Source organism: Ahaetulla prasina, chromosome 11, assembly GCF_028640845.1.
Source record: "Ahaetulla prasina isolate Xishuangbanna chromosome 11, ASM2864084v1, whole genome shotgun sequence".
Taxonomy (NCBI): Eukaryota; Metazoa; Chordata; class Lepidosauria; order Squamata; family Colubridae; genus Ahaetulla; species Ahaetulla prasina.
Genome location: NC_080549.1, coordinates 30687402 through 30713479, shown reverse-complemented (window position 1 = coordinate 30713479; position 26078 = coordinate 30687402). Strand labels below are relative to the sequence as shown.

Here is a 26078-nt window from a genome sequence, read left to right as displayed (position 1 = left end):
GCTTTGGTCGCGTTGGTGGATGATCTCTGGAGGGCCAGGGATAGGGGTTGTTCCTCTGCCCTGGTCCTATTAGACCTCTCAGCGGCTTTCGATACCATCGACCATGGTATCCTGCTGCGCCGGTTGGAGGGACTGGGAGTGGGAGGCACCGTTTATCGGTGGTTCTCCTCCTATCTCTCCGACCGGTCGCAGTCGGTGTTGACAGGGGGGCAGGGGTCGGCCCCGGGGCGCCTCACTTTTGGGGTGCCGAGGATCGATCCTCTCGCCTTCTGTTCAACATCTACATGAAGCCGCTGGGTGAGATCATCAGTGGGTTCGGTGTGAGGTACCAGCTGTACGCGGATGACACCCAGCTGTACTTTTCCACACCGGACCACCCCAACGAAGCTATCGAAGTGCTGTCCCGGTGTCTGGAGGCCGTACGGGTCTGGATGGGGAGAAACAGGCTCAAGCTCAATCCCTCCAAGACAGAGTGGCTGTGGATGCCGGCGTCCCGGTACAGTCAGCTAAATCGCGGCTGACCATCGGTGGCGAGTCTTTGGCCCCGATGGAGAGGGTGCGCATCTTAGCCGTCCTCCTGGTTGAACGGCTGTCTCTAGAAGATCATTTGACGGCCGTCTCCAGGAGAGCGTTCTACCAGGTTCGCCTGGTGCGCCAGTTGCGCCCCTTTCTGGACCGGGAGGCCCTATGCACGGTCACTCACGCTCTTGTGACGTCTCGCCTGGATTACTGCAACGCTCTCTACATGGGGCTTCCCTTGAAGGGCATCCGGAGGCTGCAGTTAGTCCAGAATGCGGCTGCGCGGGTGATAGAGGGAGGCCCTCGTGGCTCCCGCATAACACCCATCCTGCGCAGGCTGCACTGGCTACCTGTGGCCTTCCGGGTGCGCTTCAAGGTTTTGGTGACCACCTTTAAAGCGCTCCATGGCATAGGGCCGGGTTATCTACGGGACCGCCTACTGCGACCAAATACCTCTCACCGACCCGTGCGCTCTCACAGAGAGGGACTCCTCAGGGTGCCGTCAGCTAGGCAGTGTCGTTTGGCGACGCCCAGGGGAAGGGCCTTCTCTGTGGGGGCTCCCACCCTCTGGAACGAACTCCCCCCAGGACTCCGTCAACTTCCTGACCTTCGAACCTTCCGTCGCGAGCTCAAGACACATTTATTCATCTGTGCAGGACTGGCTTAGATTTTAAATTTAGAGGGGTTTTAAATTGATTTTAATATTTATATTTTATTTTTAATAATTTGGGTGTTAGAATAAGTTTTTTAAGGATTATTTTAATTTGTATATTGATGTTTTATATGCCTGTGAACCGCCCTGAGTCCTTTGGGAGATAGGGCGGTATATAAATTCGAATAATAAATAAATAAATAAATAAATAAAACCAATAGATTTAAACTTAATGTTAACCGCTTTAATCTAGATTGCAGAAAATATGACTTCTGTAACAGAATCATCAGTGCTTGGAATACTTTACCTGACTCTGTGGTCTCTTCCCATAATCCTAAAAGTTTTATCCAAAAACTTTCTATTATTGACCTCACCCCATTCCTAAGAGGACCATAAGGGGGCGTGCATAAGCGCACAAATGTGCCTACCGTTCCTGTCCTATTGTTTTTCTTTTCTTCTTCCTATATGCATATATGCTTATACCTCCTAATATTTACCCATATATGTGTTTATATACTATATAATCTTTTGTATGATACCTACATATATTGTTATGACAAAATAAATAAATAAATAAAAGGGGAGCTCAGTGTTGCAGATGAAAAAGCTGATCTGCAAAGTCCACCTTCAGAGACCCGGGAAGGAAGGAAGCCCATGTCCCATGTTCCCCTGCCAGCCTTTCCCATGCAGAGGCCAGGCAAGGGGGCTCTTGCAGGGAGGCCAGGCTGAGTGGGGAGCCCCTCTTGGGAGGAGGAAGCCGGGGAGCCTCGTGGTGGGGAAGGGGAGCAGAGCTGCAAAATCCCCCCCCCCAGGTTCCATCTTCTCAGTCCTGGGAAGGGGGGGAGGGGACTCCATAGCCCATGTTGCTCAGCCGCCTCTTTCCACCCAAAGAAAAGTCGCCCGAGACCCCCAAGACCCTCACAGGATCCCCTCAGAGATCCCCTCCTGTCCTTGGCGGGGGAGGGGAGGCTCCCGGGGGGGCCTTTGGGGGGCTTCGGGGGGGCTTCTGACAGGAGGGCAGGGCTGCCGTTCCTTCAGGTGGCTGGGACCAAAGCCTGGCCTGATATTATGGTGACACTAGAGACATAGAATAATGGACAAAGGGGGACGGAAGGGACCTTAGAGGTCATCTGTCCGAGTGTCCAGTGCAGGGCCTCCGTGGGCAGGCGGCTCCACCTCAGCAAAGATGTCTGGACTTCAACTCCCAGAATCCCCTGTCCAGCACTCGGGGTCCTCCATCCTCTTTCCATGTTTTAGCTGCCCTTCACACTGCCTGTAGGGGGCAGTCTGCAGTCCGGCCTTTCAGTCCCAGCTGGTCCCCACAGGCAGCGAGCAGGACAGCTAAAGCGGGCAAAGACCCCGCAGCCTCCTCCATTTTGTGGCCTCTTTCTTTTCTGAGGGGATTCTCCCTCCCTCCATTTTGAGGGGAGATTTTCTCTCAGGGAGGGATCCCCAAAGGGGGGAAGTTGGGGGGCAGAGGGGGGGAGGGGAGGAAGACCAGGGCATGGAGGCTGTTCGTCTTTTCTGCGCTTTCCGCACTGAAGATGAGAAGCTGGGATCCTCCTTGCGCTTGAGGGCACCCCGAGGTCATCCAGCCCTCCTTAAAGCAGCATGAATGAAGAAGGGAAAGAAAAAGGAGGCTTCAGGACAGACACACCCCGAATATCCACGAAGGAGGTGAAGAGAGTCAGGAGAGTTCAGAGCCTCGTCCTTTTTTTCCCTGCCCTTTGGGGGGAGATCACGGAAGGACTTTCCATCCACCCCATTCAGGGCTGAAAGGCTCCAGGTATCAGGGAGCGATGGCGGCTGCAGGTTCGGAGAACCGGGAGCAAAAATCCCTCCACCCCCCCATGCCCAGCTGAGCTGCGCCATCATCAGAGGTTTTTTTTTTATTTTTAAAAGCATTTTTTTCTTCGGCCGAAAAAAGGCTTTCAAAAGTAAAAAAAAGCCTTTGAAGTTCGCTCGGCTCAGCTGGGATCCTCAGAACCCTTTCAAAGGTTCTTTTTTTAACAACCTCTTAGGCCGAAGAAGTTGTAAAAAAAAAGGTTTTAAAAGGCTCCTCTGGAGATCCCAGCTGAATTCCTCATCACCAGAACCTTTAAAAAACATGTTTTCTACGAGCTTTTTGGCCAAAGAGGTTGTTAAAACAATCCTTCTAAGAGGTTCTGGGCTGCGATGAGGCAACTTCTGCTGGGATCCTCAGAGGAGCTTTTAAAATCTTTTTTTCCCTCTGGGGATCCCAGATGAATTTCCTGATCTTCACAGGCTTTTAAAATCATTCCCTCAGCTTCATGTATCTATCCAAAGAAGGTATTTTCTGTAAGATAAAAAGGAGAGAATATTAAAGAAATATTGCTTTTTGGCTTTCTCAGATATGGAAAAATGCACCAAGTGTCCAGATGATAAATATCCAAATGGGGCCCGAGATATCCAGATGGCCCCAGAGGCTGCTGTTGACCTGACTTTTCCCCCTTTTTCCAGCCCAGAGAGAGTTGCAGGGCAGCTGCTACCCCCCTCCCTCCCCACACTTCCTGCCAATCACACCCCAGAGTTTGGGCAGGTGGTCAAGGGCCCCCCAGGGAAGAACTCGGCCTTTGAAAAGCTCCCAAAAGGGCTGAAAAGAAGCTGTTGCTGCCGTTTCCTCCCTCCCTCCCTTCCTTCCCTCCTTCCCTCTCTCCCTCCCTCCCTCCCTTCCTTCCTTCCCTCCTTCCCTCTCTCCCTCCCTCCATTCCTTCCTTCCCTCCTTCCCTCTCTCCCTCCCTCCCTCCATTCCTTTAGTGACCATTAAGTCTCAACAACACTGAAAAAAAGTCTGTTTGGTCACCTGATCAGAATCCAGGTGCTTGGAAACTGGCATGTACTCATGACAGTTGCAGCGTCCTGGAGTCACGCGATTCCCTTCTACTATCTTCTGACAAGCAGAGTCAATGGGGAAGCCACCTTCACTTCACAGCTATGTTACTAACTTAACAACTGCCGTGATTAACAACTGCGGCAAGAAAGGTCATAAAATGGGGCAGAACTCCATGGAAGTGGAATGGAGATTTTGAGCTCAACTGTAGTCGTAAGTCAAGGACTACCCATATTGTTAACCTTAATAGAGCCACCCACCCTAATGGGCTGGTCCTGTTTTGGGGTTAGTTGAATTGTGCTGGCATTGTGAATCCCTCCAAAAGTCTCACTTCCAGTGTGGAGAGAATGGTGATGGCTGCAAAAATATGAAAATAATATTTACAGAAAGTTCCTGCTCCTCCATTTCAGATGGACCCTGATTGGCCTCTTTGCTTCAGACACAGAGAAGGGAGAGAATTTCATGAAGACTTTCCCTCCTGTGCTTGTCAGGAATGGAATTTGTGTGGTTATATCACAACAATTTTCACAAATGGAACATGCAGCCCCCCTCAGGGAGGCCCTCTCTAAGTGGAGACAGGTCAATGTCTTTGTTCACTTCATGGAATTTGATTCTATTTGGGACAGAATTCTTCCTTTCCATGAAACACTTCTACTTTTGCCAGGACCCATTGAAGGGAAAGTCTGGATCCTCACAAATTTTGCAGAGTATAAAATAAACAAACACAGACTTCTCAAATACGTCCATAGTATTTGGAACTTTGTTTATCTGGCAAAACAAAGGCCAAGGGATGATGTCTTTGAACCCCATTTCTTTGTGGAAGAAAAGTTTCAAGATCACTATTTCCGCTGTTCTCTTTCAAATAACGTATTTTCTGCCAAAGGCCGCAGAAGATGCACCCAGAAAGCCCCACTGGAGACCCAGGAGAAAAGGAAGAGGAAAAGGTTCCCAAATCACTATCAACGTTACACTATAATTAAGACTCTGGCCCAGGCCTTGAATGCTACTTATTCCTCCAGATCGAGGAGGAGAAGGAAGGAGGGAGAAAAGAGGTTGGGGTCTCCAAGGCTGCAGCCGTGGCAGGTAAGGGGTCCCGATATGGATCCATTAATCTGAGATCAGTGGTGGGTTTCAAAATTTTTTACTACCGGTTCTGTGGGTGTGACTTGGTGGGAATGACATGGTTCGGTAAGCATGGCTTGGTGGGTGTAGCAGTGGAAGGATACTGTAAGATCTCCATTCCCACCCCACTCCAGGGGAAGGTTACTTCAAAATCCCTATTTCCTCCCAATCAGCTGGGAATTGGGAGGCAGAGAATAGATGGAGGTGGGGCCAGTCAGAATTTTTACTACCGGTTCTCCGAATTACTCAAAATTTCCGCTACCGGTGTTAGATTCGGGCAATAACAAGGCAGGAGACCAGGATAGTGACAACAGCTCTTTACTATATGGTGAACCCAGCAACCCGGGCTGGGAAAAACCTCTCCTTAAATACAGTCTAGCCGGAGGCTTCAACCAATCAGCAACGTGCTTTTTTCCCGCCAAAACATTTAAAGATACATTACACTCCTTCCCTCCCAGAAAACACTTTACCGTTATTTACATGAGATTTACATATTATTTTTCAACGTAATCACGCAAGTAGACTGGGCGTCTCCTGACTCTTTCAGACCTGCGCAATTCATTCTCTGGGAGTGAGTCGAGCTGACCGGAGGGACTGTTTGTTCCTCTCAGCTCCTCCTCTAGGCCATCCGGCCCTGGACTATTTGCAGAGTCGTTCCTGCTGTTTTCTGATGGAACCTGTTGGCGTCGCTGGACCTCCTGAGAGTCAGATAAGTCCCGCGTTTGCCCCGGGTTTGAGTCAGCTGTGGATTCAAACATTGTATAGTCAGGGCCTGTTTCGTCTAATTCGGATTGTTCGGTTATGCGTTTTCTTATTTGGTCTATGTGGCGCTTCCATACCCGGCCATCCTTTATCTCCACTAAATATGATTTGGGACCAGTTATGTCTAGGATTTTTCCTGCTAACCAGGTCGGGCCTTCGCCATAGTTGTGTGCCCACACTCGGTCGCCTATTTCCATCCCTCTTGTTTTATCGAGTGCCCCCTTGTAACCGTCTGGTGTGTAGTTCGGGTTTAAACGGTCTAGTGGGCACCTGAGTTTCCGCCCCATTAATAATTCTGCTGGGCTTCTGCCAGTTGTGACACAGGGGGTTCTGTGTTGGACGGCCAGGAAGGTATCGATTTTTGTTTGCCAGTCGCCTGGCTTGATTCTGGACAATGCCTCTTTTGCGCTCCGGACGGAACGTTCTGCAAGGCCATTCGTCGCAGGGTGGAAAGGCGCCAAGAGGACATGCCGGATGCCCTCTTCTGCCAAGTACCCCTCAAACTGGGTTGCCGTGAATTGCGGGCCGTTATCGGATACTATCGTGTCGGGCAACCCATGTGTTACAAATAGGTGCCATAGGACTGAAATCACGGCCTCGGCTGTCATGGATCTCATGAGAATGATTTCCAGCCATTTGGAGTAGGCATCGACTACTACCAGAAAGGTTTGGCCGTGAAAGGGACCGGCAAAATCGATATGGATCCTAGACCAAGGGCCCTGGGGTTTCTCCCATTCCCGAATCGGGGCCGTTGGGGGTAGCGGTCTGGACTCCTGGCAGGCCTGGCATTTCCCTACCCTCTCAGCAATTTCCGAGTCCATTAAGGGCCACCACACATAGCTTCTCGCTAGACCCTTCATCCTCACGATCCCTGGGTGACCTTCGTGAAGGAGATCCAACACCCTTTTCCTCAATCTCTCTGGGATCACCACTCGATCCCCCCATAGCAGGCACCCCCCTTGAGCCGAAAGTTCCCCTCGTTTCTTTACAAACTCTTTAAAACGCTCGCCCGGCGCAGCGGGCCACCCTCTTTGTACCCAACCAAGTACAGTTCGTATTGTAATGTCTTTATCTGAGCCGAGCCACCTCTTTGGATGTGACTGGGCCAGAGTCCCAAGAGTCAATTAGCAGAACTGGTATTCCTGGAGTGGGGTCTTCAATAGTCTCAGGTAACGGGCATCTGCTCAGTGCGTCTGCGTGCCCTAAATCCTTTCCTGGCCGGTGTAGCAATTTGTAAGAATACGCTGCCAGGAAGATAGTCCATCTGGTCAGTCTTGGCGAAAGTGCCACGGGCGTTGGGCGGTCGCCTGCTAGCAGACCTAGCAAAGGTCTATGGTCCGTGATGATTTCAAAATCACGACCAAATACATACTCATGGAATTTCTTTACCCCTGCGACTATAGCCAAGGCTTCCTTATCAAGCTGGCTATAATTCCTTTCCGTTGATGACATGGTTCGGGAATAGTATGCAATGGGGGCTTCTGTGCCATTAGGTAACCTGTGGCTGAGCACAGCCCCCACCCCGTAGGGAGATGCATCGCAGCTTAACACTAGAGGTAGTGTGCCATTGTACTGGATAAGGAGGCTATCGCTCGTTAGGAGATTTTTGACCCCTTCGAATGCCCTAGCTTCCGCCTTTCCCCAAGACCATGCAGCCGTCTTAGCTAATAATTTATGCAGCGGCTCTGCTACTGTTGCCTTATTCCTTAAGAATACTGCGTAGAAGTTGACCAGACCCAAGAATGCCTGTAACTCCGTTTTGTTCTTGGGCACCGGGGCCTTCCTGATGGCCCGTACCTTGCTTTCAGTGGGGTGAATCCCTTCCCTGTCTATCCGGTAGCCCAGGAATTCCACAGACTCAACCCCGATCTGGCATTTGTTTAGTTTAACCGTGAGGCCGGCAGACCGGAAAATGCCCAAAACTTTTCGCAGCCTCGCCCCTAATTCCTCTAGGTTTTCAGCGGATACCAGTACATCGTCAAAGTATGGTACCACCCCTGGTAGCCTCTGCAATAGCCGCTCCATCAGGTTCTGAAATAACCCTGGAGCCACACTAACCCCAAACTGTAATCGGGTACACTTAAAAGCCCCTCTGTGAGTCACAATTGTCTGCGCTTCGGCTGTGCTGCTGTCTCCGGGCAGCTGTTGGTAGGCTTGGGCCAGGTCTAGCTTGGCAAAAACTTGCCCTTGCCCTATTGAGTGCAGTAAGTGCTGTACCACCGGAACGGGGTAAGCACTCTTTTGCAACGCTTTGTTAACGCTTTGTTGCCTTGTAGTCAGCACAAATTCGGACCGATCCGTCCGGTTTGACTGGAGTGACTATAGGGGTCTCCCACTTGGCATGGTCAACTGGCACTAGAATTCCCTGGTTTACTAGTTTGTCCAGTTCCCGGTCAATCCTGGGCTTTAGGGCGAACGGGACCCTCCTAGCCTTTAGGCGGATAGGGGCAACTTGGGGATCTAAGTTAAAGGATATAGGGGTCCCCTTGTACTTGCCCAGGCAGTCTTTGAAAACGTCCCCAAACTCCTTCGTGAGTGTGTCTTTGAGGTCGACTTCGTTTCTGAAGATTCCGGTCACTCCCATGCCCAACGCTCGGAACCAGTCCAGTCCCAACAAGCTTGGCAGGGTCCCATCAACGATGGTGATGGGCAGAGTTTTCTTGTAGTGTCCATATTCGACGTGGACGGACGTTACCCCTCGAACAGGGATGCGATTCCCCTGGTAGTCCTGTACTTTTAGTCTTTGTGGTTGCAGCTTGCGCTTTGCGATGGCGGGCAAGGCTCTCACGAGGTTGTCCCAGGACATGATCGTGATCGATGATCCACCTCCAGTCGGCACGGCACCCCCTCAATCTTTGCTTTCGTGAAGATTTTCTTTTCTAGGCGAGTTAATGCGTGACCCACTCTCACGACAGTTTGGTTTAATTTCGCGCCTTTTTTAAACTGACCACTCGCGGGCCGCTTCGTCGTTCCCGCGCTCTGATTGGCTGGTTTGAATTTTTGGCGGGAAGGTTGGGGAGCTCGACAGACCTGTGCTAGGTGCCCCTTCCTTTCGCATCGCCGACATGTTGCATCTTTAAATCTGCATTGTTGTCGTTGGTGTTGCCCTCCGCAACTCGCGCAGTCGCCCCGGTCGTCTTTCTCCGGCCTCCCGGTGTGGAAGACTCCTTCCTCGTCCTCCCCCTCCGATTCGGCCTGGACCTCTTCACTGTGGACCGGGGTTGATTTCGCACCAGCCGTTGGTGTGACCTGCTTTTGTAAGGTCTCTGCCGCTTGGGTGGACATCTCGTGAGCCCTGGCTTCGTCCAGGGCGTTTGCCAGCGTTAGGTTGCTTTTAGCCAGCAGCCGCCTCCGCAAACGGATGTCCCTGACCCCACGGATGAGTTGCTCCAGCAATGCCTTGTCCAAGTCCCAATACTCGCAATGTTTTGAGGCTTTTCTTAGGGCGGCCATGTATGCACTAATGGACTCGCCTTCTTGCTGTCTGCGCTCCCCGAATTCAAACCGTTGCACATACTTGGATGGCATCGGTGCGAAATGCGCTTTCAGCAGAGTTTGTAGAGTTTGCCACGGTACCGACTGTACCGGCGTTGGCTCAGCCAGGGATTCTGCGGTGTCGAAAACTTCTGGACCGCAGTGGCTTAGAAAATAGGCTCGTTTCCTGTTGTCGGAAACCCCTTGAAGTTCGTTTGCTTCGAGGAAACACTCGAAGCGAGCCATGTATGACCCCCATTTCTCCTTGGCTGGGTCGAATGGCGCTGGCGGTGTGTAGCCGGACATCGCTGCTTTCCGCCCTTGTTTTGCTGGGTTCGCGTCTTCCTGGTGAGTTCAGCTCTTTTCCTGGCGCTCTTAGCCTCGAGATTCCACCTTCGTCGCCAGTGTTAGATTCGGGCAATAACGAGGCAGGAGACCAGGATAGTGACAACAGCTCTTTACTATATGGTGAACCCAGCAACCCGGGCTGGGAAAAACCTCTCCTTAAATACAGTCTAGCCGGAGGCTTCAACCAATCAGCAACGTGCTTTTTTCCCGCCAAAACATTTAAAGATACATTACAACCGGTTCTCCAGAACTGGTCAGAACCTGCTGAAACTCCACCTCTGCCTTAGATCCTTTGGAGAAGGAATCCAGAGGAGAAGGAGGGGAACCATCTCAACAGATCTGGCCAATTGAATTAATCAGAGAATAATGGTTCCAAAGACTAAATATCATGGCCTTTTGATATTTTGCACTGCTAATTTGAAAATGCTGTATTCTTTTTTGAAATAAATTCCTGTATGTTTGGTTTTCTGATTAGCATTGTGGAATTTTTTTTTTTTAAATTGAAAGAGTTTTAAAAAACAAAAACATTTCCCCCCTTTTTCCCCCCTCTCTCCCAAAAAAAACCCCTCCCCCCCCCCCGGCTTCCCGGGTCAATCACAAGGTATTGTTATACATAAACCAAACATAGAATAAAATTTTCCCTTCCAATCCAAATAACCACATCCAAAACTTTTCATCTCCCAACCCCCTCCCCATTACATAAAATAACTTTCTAATTATTCAAAGGCAATCTGATATTTCTTAATCTGATATCTGTTTTGTAGATAATCAATCCATTTTTTCCATTCAATTAAATATCTTTCCTGCGTATTGTCTTTTAAAAACGCTGAGATTTTAGCCATCTCAGCCAAATTAATAACTTTCAGTATCCATTCTTCTATTGTAGGTATCTCTTCTTCTTCCAGTATTGTCCAATCAACAGTCTTGCTGCTGTTATTAAATTCAGAATCAATTTAGTCTCAATCCCTGTACAATCCGTTATAATTCCCAAAAGGAAAAATTGTGGCAGGAACTTTATCTTCTTCTTCAGTACATTTTGAATAATCCACCAAATTCTTATCCAAAAGACCTTAATTTTCTTGCAAGTCCACCAAATATGAAAATATGTAGCGTCATCACAATCACACCTCCAACATTTCGCTTGGATATTAGGATACATACATGATAATTTTTTGGGATCTAAGTGCCATCTATAAAACATCTTATAAAAATTTTCCCTTAAATTCTGTGCTTGTGTAAATTTAACATTTCTAACCCAAATTTTCTCCCATGTTTCCAACATTATTGGTTCCTGAATATTCTGTGCCCATTTTATCATACAATCCTTTACCAAATCCTTTTCCGAATCTATTTCAAACAACACATTATACAATCTCTTTATATGCTCCTGGGTCTGATTTCTAATTTGCTTTATTAAATTTTCCTCCCTTTGCATTATACCAATTTTTTGATCTTCTTTCCATCTAGCACTTATTTGCCCATATTGAAACCAAGTATAATTCCTCCCTTCTTCATTTAATACCTGTAATGATTTTAATTGCAATCTACCTCCTTCAGCATACAAAAGTTCTTTATAAGTAATCATTTCCTGTTTCTGTTCTATATTTATATTCTCTATTGCATGTCTAGGGCTCGCCCATATAGGAATCTTGTATTCTAATTTATAGGAATATTTTTTCCAGACCATAAAGAGCACTTCTCAACACATGATTCTTAAAAGCCCTATCCACTTTTTTTTCATAAAATAAATACGCATGCCATCCATATAACAAGTCATAACCTTCTATATTCAAAATTCTTTCCTCTGTTAAGTTAAACCAGTCACTTATTACTGAAAGGGCTACTGCTTCATAATATAGAATTTTATTTTTTTTTAATTGAAAGAGTTTTAAAAAACAAAAACATTTTCCCCCTTTTTCCCCCCTCCCTCCCAAAAAAATCCCCTCCCCCCCCCCGGCTTCCCGGGTCAATCACAAGGTATTGTTATACATAAACCAAACATAGAAGCATTGTGGAATTTTAACTTTATAAATTTGAAGGAGACCTTGAGACCATCTATCCCAACCTCTCCTCTCTGCAGGAATCCCAGTTAAAAGCTTCTCTGACTGATGGCTGCTCAGTCTTTGCATTCAGATAATCCATAAAGAGGAGACTGAGCTTCCCTGCTTTACTGGCTCAGCTCTAAAACGGCTCATCCTTTTATCATATTTTTTTCTCTCATTCAGCTAATATCTCCTCTCTTGTAACTGAATTCATTTCTCCATATCTGACACTCTGGAATAATAGTGAGCAGATCTTTCACTCGTGTGTAACGTGTGTCAGTGATTGGAAGAGGGCTGTATCCTCCCTTCTCCAACCGAGAGATTGTGTCAGTTGGAAAAGGGGCTCCCAGACTCCTCCTGATCTTCAGCTCTTCTCCTTGTGATCTTTCCTCAAGGCGAAGAGCAGCTCCTTTCATCTCTTCCTTGGCTTCATTGTCCTTCCCTGAAGTTCACGTAGATTTTGTGCAAATTCTCCTCCAGGCTTGGTACCTGCAAGGGGACCTGATCAGTGGTGGTATTCAGCCAGTTCAGACCGGTTTGGGTGAACTGGTAGCGGCAATTTTAACTGGTTCACTGACCTTGTAAATACCACCTCTGGTTGCCTCATCTCCCTCCCAGCCGCCTGGTTGCCCCACCTGCCCGCTCAACACTCACCCCACCCATCCACTCGACACTCGCCCTGCCCACCCCCACCCTATATATGTTGCCTTCCTCACACAGCCCAGCTAATTGGCTTCCCAATCGCCTCCGCACCTCCCCCGCTCTGCTCAGCTCACCAAAGGTAAGCATGCCATCTGCTCCCCCTTTGTCTTGGGTCGGGGGCCGGGGCCCAGGGACGCGCCATTCCCTGAGGCCCTGGAGCCTCTGCCCACTCGCTGCCCGGGGAGAAAGTGGGGAGATTGAGTAAGGGCTGGGGCCTCTGAAGGAGGTGAAGGGAGAGTGGGCAGCCTGCAGGAGGAGGCCTTTCACAGATTCTGAGTTCAACCAACTCAGACCTGGGCAGAAAATCATAATTTATCATACCATTCAACCCTCCAGTTTCTAATCAAATCACACAATTGTTTGTGAGTCCTTTACTGAAATCCAGTAAGATCACCAGGGTTCCCATAATCCCATATTCAGGAAGTGAAATGATATGTGAGAAGGACTTTTGGGATGAAAAGAAGAGAGGCTGCCTAGGGAAGGAGCAGATAAGAGGGGAAAATCCTGCAGCTGCATAATGGGAGAGAAAGAAACTCAGAAAGGATCCTCACTAACTTTTCAGGCTTAAAAAGAGCGTTGGTGGGAGATTTGTACTTCCAGATTTGCAAAATGTTGTTAATGTTACATTACAGTCAAGTAGAATTAGCGCATCTGGAGGGGTTTTCCATCTGGATGACCAGGGAGAAGATTAGCCTGACAATTTTCTTCGTGATCAACCCATGCTTTCTGGGAATCAACCTCTTTGCTTTCAAAGAGTTTATGAATCACCTTTTTTTTTTCTCTGGTCATTTTATTTGTCATCTGCTCTAGAATGTACCCTATAATTCACCAATTGTGTCAATTATATTTTCTCTATATTTTGTCAGTATATGATTGACAAATTTTTCTCAAACTTTTTAATTCATTTCTGAAGATGATGGCAGTATTTGTATCCTATTTAACCATATTTGGAGATGAGACAATTGTAGAAGAAAAATTTAATGTGGGATAAGAACAAAGTTTTCTGCTTTTCAAATGTTCCCATTCTAGTTTCATCCCTTTCTGGAGAAGAATGAATTTTGGAATATTTCCCAGAAGAAACTGTACTTGGACCAAAATGGAGAGATAAAAGCAGATATGGGCCTTTGGGGCTCTTTGGTTCTCCCCAAGGAGGATGCCAGGATAGAGATTCTGGCCTATTTTCAAAGACAGAGACTTTCTATCAACCAACATGCTCTTTCAGAGCTAAAGTTGCTCAATAAGGTGGGAGAAATATTGGTGTCTTTTCTCTGTTTTCCAAAGCCTGAGGTCCAGGGGTGAAATGCTCCCGGATCGAAGGGGATCGCGCGATCCCGTAGCGATGGCGGCTGCTGGTTCGGAGGACCGGTAGCAAAAACCCCTGGCCCCCGCCCCCCTGCCTCTGCTGAGCCGCACCATCTGCAGAGGGTTTTTGTTTTGTTTTTTACTTTTAAAAGCCAGTTTTGCTTCAGCCGAAACAAGCCTTTAAAAGTAAAAAACAGCAGAACCTTACTTGTACTCTTACTTGTAGAAAACAGGTTTTCTACAAGTGAGAGTAGAGATTCTAAGGCACTTACCTGATTACTGAGGAACGCATGGCCACAGCCCGAAAGCAGTTTCAGTTTCAGCCAGACAGAATCAATCGCTCAGCTAATCTATTTCCTCAGTGATCAACTGGCTGGCTTTGCTAGCTGAGGAACGCTGGGATTTGAAGTCTACAATAAAATAAAATAAAATAAAATAAAATATTTGTGCAGCTTTCTGAGATTTGGTGTGTTTCTGTAGTGTTTCACTCTTAACTACACAAACACACAAAATCTCAGAGAGCTGTATTGTGTGTGTGTGTGTGTGTTGTGTGTGTGTAAAGTGTGAAAGTTGGTTTTTTAGCTTTTTGTGGCTGTGAAGTGTGAAGTGCAGCTGCTTTTACACTGTGTGTGAGTCAATTGTGTTGTGTTGTGTTGTGTGTGTGTAAAGTGTGAAAGTTGGTTTTTGAGCCTTTTGTAGCTATGTGAAGTGTGAAGTGCAGCTGCTTTTCCATTGTGTGTGAGTCAGTTGTGTTGTCTTGTGTTGTGTGTGTGTAAAGTGTGAAAGTTGGTTTTTGGTACCTCTTATTGTTTTTTTATACTTTGTTTATTATTTTTATTATTTATTGTTATTGGCCACGCCCACCAAGCCATCTGACCACCAAGCCACGCCCACCAATTAAGCCACGCCCACAGAACCAGTAGGGAAAATTTTTAGATTTCACCCCTGCTGAGGTCCCATTTCAGGTGGGCAAAGCCTCGAGTCTCCCGGGTGGTTGGCCTTCCATGCCAGTTGGTGTCATTTCATGGAAGTTCTTCAACAGTGGAGAGGCTTTGCCATGTTTTATGGAAACCTTTCAAGAGCTTACTGGTCAGAGGTTTCTTTCTTCATCATAGTTTCATTTCATATTAAAAAATCTAATGGAATAAAAGTTTCCTAAGTCTTTTACAGTAAATTTTATTCTCAGTTTTAATAAGAATATATCATCATACTTAAATCTTTCTTTTTCAATTCCATCCCTCCAGACATTATTAAGTAGAAAATTACTTTATTGTAATGTTAAATTCCAAAAGCAAAAGGGAGGAATTAAATGAAGAATCTGCCAGTTGTTATACATCCTTCATCTGTTTAGAAATAGTCAGAGGTTTCATATTTACTTCAGTGAAGACCAGAGGCTACTTGTCTCCATCCATTTCCACCTCCATTTTGCATGGATGGAGAGTCCTAACATCTTTTCTTTGGCATTCCTTGTTTTTCTGCTCAGTCTCTGCCTCAGTCCAGATGTGGGGAATATTGTCACCCTGGATTTGTCAAGAGGGCTCAACAAGGAGAGCCAGTTTGCTGTTATGACTGCGTTCCTTGTCCGGAGGGGACCTTCTCCACTCAGGAAGGTCGGTGACACTGAAAGTGTAAGTTAAAAGACAGAAGCACACCTGGTTTTTTATTTTTAACCTGCACAATTTCTTATCTAAAAGGAAGTAAATCAAAAAAACTTTGAAGGAGGGGCTGGGAAGAGATGGGAGGAAGGGGTGGCAGACTGGGCAAGCTTTACTAACAGCAGAGGAAACAGCTCTTCTACTTTTTAGTCTGGATATATGCTGCCAAGTTTACCTTTCTAGGAACATTTGAGTTCTTTGAAACTTGATGAATTGTTTCGGGTCCACCTTATGAAAGACCTTGCAATCCACTGTATATTGGATCCTCCCCTTGAGGATCACTGAGAAGGTGTCACTGGTCCATAATGTGGTGCTGTGGATAGCTATGAGGGGAACTCATTACACAAATATTCTACTGCTCATGTAGATCAATCAATCAATCAATCAGAAGAGAGCTGGAAAAGACCTTGGAGGTCTTCTAGTCCTACCCCCTGCTCAAGCAGGAGACCCTATACCATTTCAAAGGATTTATTTATTTATTTATTTATTTATTTATTATTTAGATTTTTATACCGCCCTTCTCCCAAAGGAATTGGGAGTGACTGTTTAATGAAATTGTTAAGAAATACTTCTTGGAAAATGCCTGTGGTATCAGCTCTTATCCAAAGAAGATATTTCTTGTAAGATAAAAGGACAGAATATTAAAGAAAGTTGCTTTTTGCTTTCTCAGATACAAAAAAGTGCACCAAGTGTCCAGAGGATAAATATCCAAATGTGGACAGAGTCCAATGTATCCCCAAAGTCATAATCTTTCTGTCTTATGAAGAACTTCTGGGCATCGTCCTGGTCTCTTTTGCCTTATTCTTCTTCCTAACCACAGGCCTTGTTTTAATCATCTTCATTAAATACCGAGAAACTCCCCTTGTCAAAGCCAACAACCGGGACCTCTCCTACATCCTCCTGGTCTCCCTCCTGCTTTGCTTCTTGTCTCCTCTTCTCTTCATTGGTCAACCAAGGAAAGCCACCTGCCTTCTCCGACAGACGGTCTTCAGCCTCATCTTCTCAGTTGCCGTTTCTTCTCTCTTGGCCAAAACCATCACGGTGGTGCTGGCCTTCCTGGCCACAAAACCAGGAAACCGAGTGAAGAGATGGTTGGGGAAGAGCTTGGCCAACTCCATCATCCTTTCTTCTTTTGCTGTCCAAATTATCACCTGCTCCATCTGGCTGGGAGTTTCTCCCCCCTTCCCTGACTCTGACCTCCACTCCCAGCCTGGAGAGATCATCCTGCAATGCAACGAAGGGGCCGTTGTCCTGTTCTACGTCAGCTACATGGGCTTCCTGGCTGCCATCTGCTTCACGGTGGCTTTCCTGGCCAGGAATCTGCCTGGGGCCTTCAACAAAGCCAAGCTGATCACCTTCAGCATGCTGGTCTTCTGCAGTGTCTGGGTGATTTTGTGCCCACCTACCTGAGCACCAAAGGGAAATACATGGTGGCTGTGCAGGTCTTCTCCATCCTGGCCTCCAGTGCTGGTCTGCTGGTCTGCATCTTCATCCCCAAGTGCTACATTATCCTTCTGAGGCCAGACCTGAACACAAAGGAGCAGCTCACAGCCAGAAGAAATGTAAAAACATGAAATATAAAGCCATTATTATATTTCAAGTGGTGCTAAAGTTTCTTTTATTTGAAAAAAGATTTTCTCTCCACTTAGGTAGTATGCAGGAATTAAAGAAAAAAATATATGTATATGTTTTCAAATAGGAAATGTTTGAACGACTGGAATTCTTGTATTTCCCTATTCATCCCAATAAATGTAGCTAAAGAGAACACTGTGAAAGTCATTCAGAGGAACTTAATATTCAGAAACCACCAATGAACCAGACACCTTACAAAAAATAAGCCAGGTCAAGAGCATCCCTGAAGGCTCCCTTGCTTAGATGTTGCCATCCCGAGAGACCCAGTCAGCACAATTCCCCACAGCTGCCATGTGAAAGAGGGTTTTCTATAAGATCCTGCATCCTCCCTCCGTCCCCTAATTGGGTGACCAGGACCCCTCAAACAGCCGATTCTCTTCCCTGATACCCAGGGTAGGTTGAGACTGGAGTCCAGAAGCTTAACGCACCTCTTACATAGTTGAGCAAAACCCACCAGCCAGGCAATTTTAACCCCCAGCCCCAAATACCCAGGAGCTGTCAATCATCTCCGGCCAGATGGAGCCTCTGCCACCGTTGAAGAGAAAGGGATCCAGCGGGGCAGTTTGAGAAGTTTGACAGGAGGAAGGAAGGTTCCTTCAGCTCCGCCTGGCTGTGTCTGCAAACGGGGTGGCTGAAGGCCGAAGGGCGGATGGGGGACTCGAGGGTCTCGCGGGCTGTGGAGTCCTTGGGCGGGGGCGGAAGGGGCAGAGGCTGCGGGGGCTGAACCTTGGCTAATGGGAGGAGGCGCCCCTGTGGGAAGGGCGTGGTAGCGTTGGAAAGCTGCTTAAGAAAGTGAGGGGGGGAAGAGACCAGGCTCCCCTCCCCTCCCTTCCCCTCCCTCGTGTCTATTTTCCTCTCTACGATTTCTTTGTATCGCCTCTATGACGTCGTTTCCCCCGGGCGACGTCCTCCTCTTCTTGGAGCCCCCCCACCCGCCCCCCTCCTTGCCCTTCCAGGCTGCCCCGGAGCCCCTCCAGGAAAGCGGGGCGGAGCGCCGCGGACGAGAGAGGAGCACCGCTGGGCTGTGGGCCCTCGAGGGGGCGGCCAGTTCGACGCCACTTCCTTCCCGGGCCCCGTCGGGGCTCCGTCTCTAGAGGCTTCGGGAGCCCTGCCGAGGAGAAGGAGGGGAGGGGGAGGAGGGGAGGGGAGGTTCTGTGGGGCCGAAGAAAGGCGCCCCCCAGACGGGGGAGGGGGAAGCGCTGCGGGCGAGGGGGGGCTTGAGCTGATCCGGGACCTCTAAGCCGAAGAGCAGTGGCAGCCACAGGGCCCAAGTGCAAAGCCCTAGAAACTGAGGGTGGGGGGAGATTCTCCTCTTGGCTGGCTGTGTCTGCACACACCACCACCACCCCCCGTTTCCCTGCATCCAGCAAAGGTTCGCCCGGAGTTTTCCCCGCAGGAGCAGATTGGAGCCCTCGGAGACTCCAAAGGACTCCCGTTCGTCTCCCTCCCGGCCTCCCTCTCAGCCAGCCCGGGACGCCGGTCTTCTGCCGGGGGGGGGAGGCAGAAAAGACCCCTTCAGGCCTCGGCCTCTCCTGATGCCCCAGCGCCCCTTCTCTCCGTTGGGGGTTGATGGGGGGATGGAGGGAGAAAGTTCCGCCTGTCTTCAGCCCCCCAACTCAGCCTCTGAAAAAGGGGAGGGGTCTTCTCTTGGGGGACCTTCCCCGGATCCAGAGGGGCCTAAGCCTCCCTTTTCTGAGGGTCCCGATCTTCACACCTCCCGTCCCTCCACTGGGAAAGAGCTTCCGCCGCCTGGTTCAGCAGCCCCCCCCTCTTCCCCTCCCTTATTTGTTCCCTTGGTCCCATTAGTCAAAGAAAATATTTCTCTCTACACGCAGAGGGGCCAGGTGTGCAGGGAGGGGGCACCAGAGTGGGGCTTCAGCAGGTTCCGATCAGTTCTGGAGAACCGGTAGTAAAAAATCTGACTGGCCCCACCTATCCTCTGCCTCCCAAATCCCAGCTGATCAGGAGGAAATGGGGATTTTACAGTATCCTTCCCTTGCCACGCCCACCAAGCCGTGCCGCGCCCACCAAGCCACACCCACAGAACTGGTAGTAGGAAAATTGAAACCCACCACTGGGGGGCATAGTCTTTCTTGGGGGAGGGGGAGGGTTGGGGGTCTGGGGAAGGGACGAGGGGGAAAGCCAGAGCAGCGGGCGAGAAGCAGGCAAAGCACCCGAGAAAGGCGGCAGAGGAGCTGCGAGAGAAGCGAGTCGAAGGGGCCAAAGATTCCCCCGGAGCGTCTCCGGTGCTAAGCAGGGGAGCCTTTTCCTCCCTCCTTCAGGGCCCCCCCACCTCCCGGCTCCTCCCGTCTCTTGGCTCTGCCCAACGGGTCCAAACCTCGAGAGCTCCACGAACTCTTGGCCTCCCGCTTCTCTGCTCACCAGGACGCTGCCTCGCCCTTCCCACAGGGGGCGCCCTTCCCCTCGTTTAGCCTAAGCGGTCAGCCCCACCAAGGCTCCCTCGGGCGCCCCCCGAAGGTCCTCCGCGCTTTGCCTTCAGCCGAAGCCCTTTGCGAACCCAGCCGGGCGGAGTTCAAGGGCGAGAAGGGCCGCTTCGTGGTGGGGAAGGGAAAGGAAAACTGGAGATGGAAACGGAGAGAAGAAGGAGAAGAAGGGAAGAAGAAAAGGAATTGGAAGAAGGGAAGGAAGCGGAAGGGGAAGGAAGGGAAATAAATCCTGTCGCCTTTCCTTCGCTTTGGATTATTTTGTAAGTACAAATAACTGGAAAAGGATCCACGTAACCGACTCACAATCTCAGCGATCAAAGCAACCCGAAGGCTGCTCTCTTCAGAAGGGATCCCTGCAGCTGCCTTTGCTTCTGGGCGTTTCTTGATCTCTCGCTCTCTCCCGCTCTCTTCCACGGACTTTCCCTCCCCATCACCTCCCACCAAGGGTCTGCAGCGTGTTTGTGACGCTCCCTTACGCAGCGCTTACACAGCGGAGGAAAACGCCGCCAGCCCCGCTGGACCCAAGAGAGGGCAGAGCTGCCCATCAGAGCCAGTGGCAGAGAAGGAGTTCGAGCCCCTTGGAGAAGCTGGGCGGAGGAGGGAAGAGCCTCCCGGGACGGTGGGGCTGGATGGCCAGCACGGAGGGCCCTCTGCACATCCCCAGAGGCCCTTCTCGCCCTTCAGCTCCGCCCGGCTGCGTCCCCGAACGGGAAGGCTGAGGCAGCGCTCTGGCTTAGACCTGCAGGGGGCGCCTCTCGGAGTTTAGGGATTGTCGGGCTGAGCGAAGGGAAAGGGGGGGCTGGGATTCTGAGAAGGGGGGGTTAAATGCAGGGAGCCCCGCTTTTCTCTGGGGGGAAGAGGCAGGAAAAGACCCCCCTGCTGCTGCTGCTGATGACCGGCTTGCTTTCCGCAGCGCTCGCCCTGCTCGCCCATCCAGGTGGGACCCTCCGCATCCCTGCTTAGCCCCGGAGACGCTCCGGGAGAACCTCCGCGGTTCTCTTTCCCTCGCTTCTCTCGCAGCTCCCCTGCCGCCTTTCTCAGCCACTGCTCCCCTTTTCCGTCCTGTTCTCTCCTTGGCTTTAAGCCCCCATCGGTCTCCTTCCCCCTCCCACAACACGCACCCCCCAAAAAAACACCCCCACAACCAACCGCCCTCCCACAAGCCCAGACACCCCCACTCACAGCCCCCTCTCTCTCCCCTTAGCAAACCTCCCGCCCCTCTTGCCCTTCCAGAAGCACCTGCCGCAGCTGCGCCTCCCTTCTCCCCTCCCACCTCACCCAGACACACAGCCGTCCTGCCCGCCCCGCTCCCTCGCCCTGGGGAAGCCGGAACACGCAACACCAGCCACCCACCGTCTCCTCTGCCCTTGCAACCGTTGCCCCTCAGCGCTCTTGGCAGAAGAGTCGCAGCGCGCAGCCTTCCCCTGCCTGGCATTGGGGGAGGGCGGTGGGGGTGGGGTTTGAGCATCCTGGCCTCGCCCTGTTCCCAGCCTCCAAAAGAAGGGAACCCTCCGGAGCCTCCCAGTCTCTGTCTGGGCAATGGGGACCCCCTGAATGGGATCGCCTGACTGACCGAACGACCGACCAGGCGGGGGAATGGAGGGCCGGGTGGGGGTCTCGGGGATTGGGGTCTTCCTGCTCACTTTTGATACCTCCCTGATCCTAGGAAACCGGGGTCACGTGATCCTGCACTGCCCTGGCTGCTCCCCCAAATTCCCTCGTCCGAAGGTTCTCCCCACTGCAGGTATGAAAAAAGAGCCGCGAGGGAGCCCGGTCAGCCGGGCGAGGCTAGTCCTGGGCTTCCGCCTTGCCTGGATGCTGGGAAGATCTGGATGGGGAGGAAACGGGTCCACCTCAACCCCCCACCCAAAAGGGAGGTTTCGCCCTGCCTCCCTCTCGAGTGCAGAAGGAGCCTTTTGTCTGGGGGGGGGACAGGAGTGCCTGGGGAGGGTCCTGGGATCAAATCCAGATGAAGGAGTTTGCCCCAATCACTGAAGATTTAATGCCACCGTCAAATAAAAGCCAAATGGGCGACTTGGAGTCAATCCCCAGGGGACTCGAGTTCTCATCCCCCCCACAGGCATGAAAACTTCCTGGGGGACTTTGGCCCAATCCCCAGGAGACTCTGGAGTTCCAGTCCCCCCCCTTTAATTCTTATTGAATGGGGGTGTGAAAGTTGACAATGTTTTCTCAGATTAATGTGGGATACCAGAATTGGGGATTCCTGGATTGTGAGATGGCCGAGTGTCCAATATTGTGTGGTGTGATGGAGGAAAGTCAAATTGTGGGAAAGACCATTTCCATGTTGGGCAAAGCCATCAGTCTCTGCCTTCTGCTTGTGGGAGAACCAGAGTGTTCATTCTGAATCTCAGGCTGACCTCGGTCTGGTCCATCCGAGCTTTTCTTGTCTCCTCTAAATGGAATTTGCAAAGGGATTCGATTCGCAATTAGGAGCCATTCTGAGACCTAACATTGATTCCCAATTGATCAACAATCTGTGTGGTTGGAGAGCAGAACAGCTTCCATGGGTGCCTCTTCCTAGAAATCTGCAAGTGCCCCCCTTATTCCCCCCCTTCTTGGACCTGGATGGATCTTATGCAGCATTGAAGGTTTGTGACCTGGTCAGTGATGCGGCTGCCTTTAGACAGGATCCCCTCAACCTCCTCCTGGAAGAGTCTCAAGGTCCCCTTTCTCTGGGCATTCTTCTCCAGCCCTTCACAGACAAGACAAGCTCGGAAGAGGAGCAGAGAAAATGCTTCAGGTAGAAATTGTAGAGAGGAAAATTAAAGGGCCTGAAAACTATTTTATTTCTCTGGTTGATGAAAGAAAGAAAAATACAGTGGAAATTTCTTTACATTTTCATTTTTTTATTTACTTGATTTATTTATTTATTTTGGTGTGAAGTACACACCAAAATTAAAACAATCCCAAACTGAAATCCCAGACAGCTGTTCTGCTGAACACTCAACTCCGCCCGGCTGCTTGACTGAAGTCCAAAGAGGGCCGGAACCGGAGCATTTCCGGGGCTGCCCAGTCCTTGGGAGGGGGGGGCAGCAGTGGGAGCGGCTGCAGGAGCGGGAGCAGCAGAGGGCGCCTTGGTGAGACGGAAACCTTCGGCTAATGGGGAGGAAGAGCGCCCCCTGTTGGAAGGGTTAGAATAGCAGGTGGAGGCAAAGAGGCCTCAGAGCTGTCAGAGTTTTGGGACTCTCGGGCAGAACCAGAGGAAAGGAGGAGCTGGGATTTTGAGAAGAGTGGGGGCCAAACTCAGAGGGCGCCACTTCCCTGCTGGCTGCCTTTTCCGCAGTGCTCGCCCTGGTCGCCCATCTGGGTGAGACCCTCAGCATCCCTGCTTAGCACAGGAGGCGCTGCAGGCGCGGCTGCGAGCCGCAGCGCTCCAGGAGAATATCCGCGGTTCTTTGGCCTCTCCCTCGCTTCTCTCGCAGCTCCTCCTCCGCCTTTCTCGGGCGCTTTGCTCGCTCCTCACCCGCTGCTCTCCTTTTTTTCCTCCCTGGCTTTAAGCCCCCCCCTCCTCCTCCATCGCTCTCCTTCCCCCACCCACAACACGCACCCCCAAAAACACCCCCCACCCCCGACCTCCCATCCACAGCCAACCCACCAACCAACCACCCTCCCGCCAAGATACACACACTCACCCCCCCAAAACACTCTGCCCTTTGCAAACAAACACCTCGCCCCTCCCCATGCCCTCCCTCCCCCCTCCCCAAACGCACAACACTCCTTCTGTAGTTGCACCTCTGGTGTTGTGTCTTGCCCGCTCTCACAGCAGCCGGGGCCTTCTTATCTGCTCCCGAACACGGAGGAATGTATGCCTCCCGGCCCCAGTTCTGGCTCCATGCCCAGACAAGCTGAAGAGGAGGGGGCACCTCCCGGTCCCAGCCCTGGCTCCATGCCCAAGCAGGCTGCAGAGGAGGGAGCACCCCCCGGCCCCAGCCCTGGCTCCATGCCCAGGCAAACGGAGCAGTAGACCCCTCCCCCTCCTCCACAGCATGTGAGCCTGAGGAAAGTTTATTTCCAACAGCTGCTGATTGGAGTGACCCTCGCATCAGAAGACTGGATAGGCGGAGGCAACAGAAGGAAGGGAGGGGCAGGCCTTAATGAGTGCTGAGTCATGGAGCCATACCCCATGGCCTATATAAAGGATCTGCTTTCTGGCAGTCTCTGAGTCAGGCAAAGTCGAACTTATCTTCCTGAAGTCACTTTCTGGTCTCCTGCCTGTTCTGAGGACTTTGCTAGGACTTTGGGCAGAGCTGAAGAGGCACACCTGATTCGGATTTCCCTGACCCGGCCGTCAGCGGAGGAGTGGGACATGACATCCAGGCTCCCCCCTCGCCTTGCTCAAACAAGGCTCCACCTCCACTCCAAAAAAAAGGCCCCTTTCAGCCCCTCTTGATCTCGGAGGGATCCACTTTTATGTCTCTCCCCCCTGGTTTTAATTTCTCCCCCCCCGGGCTTCTTAGGAAGCGCTGCCAGGTAGAAGGACCGCCATCCTCAGGGTGCTGCTTGGGACAAAGACTGAGGGGGGGAGAAGACTAACAGAGAGCAAAGAAATCCAGGGCACTGGTGGGGGAGGGGAGAGAATGGAGAGAGCTCAACTCTGCAGCTGCATTAAAAGCTCCGCAGTGATGCCGGCGCTCTTGGAACCTCATCTGGATGCAAGTAAAAAAGGGGGGGCTTGGACTCCTTTCCTCCCGCCAAGAGAAGTTCCGCTTCCCTCCTGCCCTCCTCCCCCTTCCAAAGTTGCAACTTGGCCCTAGCTCTGCAGAGGCTCTGGACCTTCCCCAACCGCCGGCAGCTGAGCGTGGAGCCGGCCTCCGTTTGGTCCCAGCCGGATGCAGCGCAGCCTCAAAGGGAAAGGAAGAGGCGAATAGGAGCTGGAGCCTTGCTTTGGATTACAATTCTCAGAATCCACAACTCGTGGCTCATGTTGGCTGGAGTTAATGGGATTTGTAGTACAAAATACAAGGGGCTGCAATATGCTTGACCTGCGCTGCACAAATCCTGCTCCCTTTCCTGCATTGCTCGAGTGGAAAAATAATTCAGAGCCATCCCTAGGATTACAAAACCAATTCCTGAAGAACCCATAGGATCGTATGGAAAACATCCTGATTGGCAGAAGCTATGGATCCCTCAACCCATATGAGGGGAATTGCAATCAGAGATGAAATGAAGGCAACCAGAAATACACAAACGGAGTCCTAGATGAAAGACGGGATTCGGAATTCAGGGGCTGCTTTTAAGGACAAGGTCTTATTCCTTCTCTTAGGCTCAGAGGAATTTTAAACGGCTTCACTGACAGCTCTCTAATTCCCAGTTATTTGAGTCAAGGTCAACTCTTTCTCCTCTGCCTTGGATTTGGACTCTCCTTTTCTGGTGGAAGGGAGTCTGGAGGGCGGGAGGCAGGAGCTCTTTCCCAGAGAGCCAAGAGACAGTGGAGCTGGGAGGGTCTGGAGGGCAGGAAGAGAGCCGGGTTGGACTCTGCTTAGCAACTCACAGAGTCGATTTGCAGTTATGGCCGATCATTGCTTTAGTTTGGTGAGAGGTTTGTTTGTAAGTGAATAGCAATACAGGAACCACTCAGGAGCAGTGCTGGGATTCAGCCGGTTCTCTCCACTTTGTTAATTTTATGCGCAGTTCTGAGAACCGGCTGAATTGCCTCGGCCTGGCAAATCCTCCTGGCCTTGCCCCTCCCCTCCTGAAGGTTCCCCCCACCCACCCAGAAAATGACCTTTCTCAAGATCCTGTGGACCACTTTGGCTCAGGCACTGGAAGTAACTGGGCCCAATGAGTGATGGGAAGCATACTGGTGAGGTCCAGGAGCAGCAGCTGAGGTCTGAAAGCAGTTTGGCCCGATCGGCTAAGGCAGGCAAGCATGTGTGGTCTGAGAGCAGAGGGTGAGAAACGGAAGTAGAAGTTGAGGCCCAGGAGCAGCAGCTGAGGACTTGTAACAACTCTGAGAGAAGCACTTGAGGTCTGCTCCCAGACCTCAAACTCTGCTTCCAGACAACATGAGCTTGTCTGCCTTAGCCAATCAAGCCCAGCTGCTTCCAGACCTCAGCTGCTCGTCCTGGACCTCAGTTGCTGCTCCTGGGCCACATCTGCTGTTCTGGAAGCAGCTGGACCCAACTGAATAAGGGAGAAAAGCACGTGAGGTCTGGGAGCAGTGGTGAGGTACGGGAGAAGCAGCTGAGGTCTTGAAGAAGCTGGGCCTGATTGACTAACGCATGCAAGCACATGAGGTCTGGGAGCAGGTGGTAAGGTCCAGGAGCAGCAGCTGAGGTCTGGAAGCAGCTGGACCCGATTGGATAAGGCAGGCAAGCACATGTCTGGGAGCAGTGGGTGAAGTCCAGGAGCAGCAGCTGAGGTCTGGAAGCAGCTGGGCCCGATTGGCTAAGGCATGCAAGCACATGAGGTCTGGGAGCAGTGGGTGAGGTCAAAGAGCAGCAGCTGAGGTCTGGAAGCAGCTGGGCGCGATTGGATAATGCAGGCAAGCTCATGAGGTCTGGGTGCAGTGGGTGAGGTCCAGGAGCAGCAGCTGAGGTCTGGAAGCAG

General features: G+C 50.7%; 1 protein-coding gene across 1 annotated transcript; it reads left to right on the top strand.

The window, feature by feature from the left end:
* The first annotated feature begins 2679 nt into the window (after window positions 1-2679).
* On the top strand, window positions 2680-20274 carry LOC131204985 (vomeronasal type-2 receptor 26-like). The gene is made up of 6 exons (XM_058196727.1): window positions 2680-2848; window positions 13502-13714; window positions 15258-15384; window positions 16100-16592; window positions 19344-19620; window positions 19954-20274. The coding sequence occupies exons 1-6, from the start codon at window positions 2783-2785 to the stop codon at window positions 20272-20274; spliced, it is 1497 nt and encodes a 498-aa protein (XP_058052710.1). The 5' UTR covers window positions 2680-2782.
* The last annotated feature ends 5804 nt before the right edge of the window (window positions 20275-26078 follow it).